Source organism: Cebus imitator, unplaced genomic scaffold, assembly GCF_001604975.1.
Source record: "Cebus imitator isolate Cc_AM_T3 unplaced genomic scaffold, Cebus_imitator-1.0 Scaffold208, whole genome shotgun sequence".
In the NCBI taxonomy this organism is placed as follows: Eukaryota; Metazoa; Chordata; class Mammalia; order Primates; family Cebidae; genus Cebus; species Cebus imitator.
This window is the reverse complement of record NW_016107523.1, coordinates 3,530,880-3,535,126: the sequence shown is the minus strand read 5'-3', so window position 1 is coordinate 3,535,126 and position 4,247 is coordinate 3,530,880. Positions and strand designations below refer to the sequence as shown.

The window sequence follows — 4,247 nt, the reverse complement described above, 5'->3', positions numbered from 1 at the left end:
GGTGGAGACTGCAGTAAGACAAGATTGTATCACTGCACTCCAACCTGGGTGAGTGAGTGAGACTGCCTCAAAAAAAAAAAAAATGGAAATTTTGAATTTCCTCTAGATAGAGGGGGTTTTGAAGCAACAGAGGTAGATGAAATTACCAAGAAAAAATATACAAGTAAAGGAGATATTTAAAAGTAGCAGGCACTGGGATGGGGCAGTCAGAAAAACAATGCAGTTATTCATATTTTGTTATATATATGTGTGTGTATATACATGAGATAGGGTCTTGCTCTGTTTCCCAGGCTGGAGTGCCATCGTGAGATATCAGTATACTACAGCCTTGACCTCCTGGGCTCAAGCGATCTTCCCACCTCAGCCTCCTGAGTAGCTGGTACTACCAATGCATGCCACTACACTCTGCTAATTTTTAATTTTTTTTGTAGAGATGAGGTCTGACTATATTGCCCAGGCTGTCTCAAACTCCTGGGCTCAAGCAATCCTACTGCCTCACCCTCCCACACTACTGGGATTATAGGGATGAGCCACTGCACCTAGCCTGAAGTTATTCATTAGCGTGGAAATCCTGGGTAGAGATATTTATGAGGGAGGCATGCTCAGTAATACAAAACACTACTAAGAGGTCATGGAGGCTGAGAACCAAGAATGGACCATTATACATTGAAATTAGGTCTTCATATGGTGACTTTCAAGAATGCTCAAGATGGAAGCCTGGTTGCAAATGGTCAAAAGAGATGTAAGCAGGTAGAAAATCGAAAATAGGTGCTTTGCAAAAATACAGCCATACAGGAATGGTGAGAGAAGGACATGGTTTATGAGGTTAACAGGATTATGAAACATATTGGGAATTTTGTTTGATTTTGTTTGTAAGTTATGGTAAGACTAGAGAATGTTTCTTTGGAGTCTGAGCAGAGAACAGATGAAAGTTGTAAAATAAATGGGGGATAAGTGATAGGCAAGACCAAGTCCTAAGAGGTTAGAGAGATTGGGATTGAAAATTTAGTTAATTTCTCCCAACCTCAGCAGGGAGAAAATGACAGTCAGCTCAGAATTCAATGAAAAGCCCATCTCTGGTTCAGGGTGGGGGGAGAAATTATGGACGATTCTGATTTTTCTTTTAGCTTAGCTGTATTTTCCAATTTTTCTAGAACCTAAAAAAATTGATTATTTGAACATTAAATTTTATTTTTCTGAAAGAGCACCTAAGATAGCAGTCTCATCTGTCCTGGGGTGCTGACTGAGTGTGATAAAGTTTTTGACCTCCTTCACAGCTTTATCGGGGCAAACACCCCTGCCCCTGTGTGCCATCTTTGTCACACCTCTCTGGGCTGCTCAGTCCTGATCTGATATGAAGGAGAGCAAGCAACCTTTACCTTTGCAGAAGTTAGAAAAGTAAAACATCTTTCTGGGATATTTGAACACAGTACAGTGTTCTGTGAGTACAGTGTATAGTGAGGAATGCAAGGTAGATCACATAAATGCTGAAAGCTCTATATATGCTTGATGACTAGGAAGAAAGAACAATAAAATTTAAGAGGAAAATGCTTTCCTATGTACTGCTTTAAAAGCTGTGGCCTAAATATAGCAAAGGAGTGTCTTCATATTTGCTAATATTCATTAATTGCTTATTAAGTATACTCAAGAATTCACTTTTATTAAGCGCCTTGAGCCTTCTCATCAATTTTGCACTTTAAGACTCATATGCAACTGTTCAGCATAGTGTTTATACAGATGCTAAATTGGTACAGATTTCTCCTTTAAAAAGCACAAAATAGATAATTATCTTCCATTTTTATGAATATTTATCACAGTAGGTTAACTTGAAATATATAGCTTTTTCAGTGTGTGGCAATAAAAAGCTATAGTGATTTTGTGTTTTAGTTTGTAAATATATTACCTGTACCTAGTGTTATTTGACAAGTGTCTTTACAAAATAAGACATTTATTAGTCCCATGCTCCTTGAATTTGTCACCTGCTCATCAAGCAGGCCAAGAATATATTTGAGTGAGAAGAGATAGACTATCCTAGGCTAATCCTTATTCAGAACAATGGTACCTGGAAACATGTCAGAAAACAATTTCCCTTGGTTTTGTGTTTGTTGCACAATCAAAATGCAGCTGACGGGATCTGTTGAGTTAGTGCTGACCGGTAGTACCTTCTTCTGGGATCCTTCTGCCAACCCCTGGACTGAGCACTGTCATATCTCTCAATTGCTAGAATGTCACCTTGTTACCCCAACTCAGCCTAACTGTTCCTCTGTGACCCTTATGGGTATCAGTTTGGGCCACTTACCTGCCTGGCACAAGTCAAAACTACCTATTAATGTCCAAGGGCCAGACTTGCTGCAGAGTCCAAAGTTTATACTGATAAGGCTGCCACAAAATAAATTCAGTTCCTCCGTATCAGCCATGTTACATTTGGGCTCTGATTATCAAAGATAGGCCTTAAATTGCCTTCTCTTCCATGCTTTGGAAGCTACACCCAGCTTGTCCAGCTACACCCTTTCACACTCTGCATCTAGCTTCCCAACCCCACCAAAAGATAGTGGTGTTTCTCAGCTAAGCTGGCTGTCAGTCATGATGCTTCACTATGACATAACTTAGAATTTTTGTAATTCAGTGGTATTTTATAAATACAGCCCTGGTCTATGACTGACTAAACACTAAATACTATACCTGCATTTTTCCATTAAGATTGCGAGTACATTTCCTTCTAGGCTGATTTCTAAAGCATCATTCTGTGAAGAGATATGATTTTTGTTAACTTTAGGAACTTTTCTAAAACCGTAATATAATGACTTTTTTGTACTAAATTACATGTCAGTTTTGATCATTTGTATTATTAATGTTTCATTATTTGCTTTCAATAAAATTGTCTTACTATTCATTGTCCCTTGAACTATAGGTATGGAACAGGATGTTTCTTACTATGTAATACAGGCCATAAGGTTGGTTTTTTAAATTTAAAAATTGATAAAAGTCTTTAAGTTCATATAAGTTCATATAAATAATGCTTAGACATAATTTGCTATTAAATTACTTTTAGTCATTAGTTTTTACTTAATCAGGGTTTAATTTAGAGCTCAGTACAAAATTTAAATGGTTCTAATAAGAACCATTTTAGGTTCTTTGAAACTTATATGTGTGTTTTTAATTGTGTTGGTGGGAAATCTAGACTGAGACCTCGTCAAATTCTTAATGCAACTCTAATTTGAAACAAGGAATAATTTTCTTTTTTTTGAGACAAAGTCTCACGTTGTCACTGAGGCTGAGTGCAGTGGTACCATCTAAGCTGACTGCAACGTCTGCTGCCCAGGTTCAAGCAATTCTCCTGCATCAGCCTCTTGAGTAGCTGGGATTACAAGTGCCTGCCACTGTGCCTGGCTAGTTTTTGTAGTTTTAGTAGCGATGGGATTTCACTGTGCTGGCCAGGCTGGTCTTGAACTCCTGACCTCGTGATCCACCTGCCTCAGCCTCCCAAAGTGCTAGGATTACAGACATGAGCCACTGTGCCTGGCCATGTGTTTTTAATTCTGATCATTTTGACTATAAAGATTTATTTTTAAAAATTGGTTTATTGATTGCATTATTTTTTACCTATATCATTTTAAACATTTTAGCTTTAAAAAAATGTTCTTATGTTATCTTTTCATTTTCTACTACTGAAATCTTTTTTTCTCCCCCTTTCCTACAGTGTGTATTTTCTGATCATGGCCTTCTCACCACAGTGGCTTACAAACTTGGCAGAGACAAACCCGTATATTATGCATTGGAAGTAAGTTCTTTTTAATCGATATGGATAATATGACAAACATTTAAAGCTAATGCAAATTTCAGTGTTTTCTAACACTTTTCTAATAACTCTTAATACAGAGGACTCAAAAAATTCTGCTTTCTTGGCATTTGATTGAGTGGAAGGAACCTGAGACTGATCTGGGTGTCAGGACTCACAGGAGACCTTGATTATATTGGTTCCTCAGTTCTTATGTCAATTAATTGTGTCACCTTAGACATATTACTTGACAGCTCTACAATGTAAAGGTTTTTTAAAATCTCTAAAGTTTAATCAGATTAAGGGGCTCTCTTACATTTCTTTCATCTTGAAAATTGTTTGTTTTTATAAATAAAATGCCTCAGTGTTCCAAAAAGAACCCCTGGGCACAAGAAGGCAGAACAACTCTCTTTACTTGTCTCCTCATAAAAATAAATTTTGTGTAACTTTTTTTTTTTTTTTTTTTTTT

The 4,247-nt window shown here is 37.1% G+C and overlaps 1 protein-coding gene across 14 annotated transcripts in view; it reads left to right on the top strand.

Moving 5' to 3' along the window:
* Nucleotides 1-4,247, top strand: part of GK (glycerol kinase) — a 78,586-nt gene that overhangs the window by 49,958 nt on the left and 24,381 nt on the right. For all 14 annotated transcript variants that reach the window (XR_005203381.1, XM_017548489.2, XM_017548486.2 and 11 more), the window contains 2 exons: nucleotides 2,912-2,954; nucleotides 3,701-3,781. Coding sequence is in view for 13 of the 14 variants with exons in the window: in XM_017548489.2 (XP_017403978.1) it covers nucleotides 2,912-2,954; nucleotides 3,701-3,781 (124 nt within the window). In the remaining variant the exon portion in view is untranslated. The remainder of the gene's footprint in view (nucleotides 1-2,911; nucleotides 2,955-3,700; nucleotides 3,782-4,247) is intronic.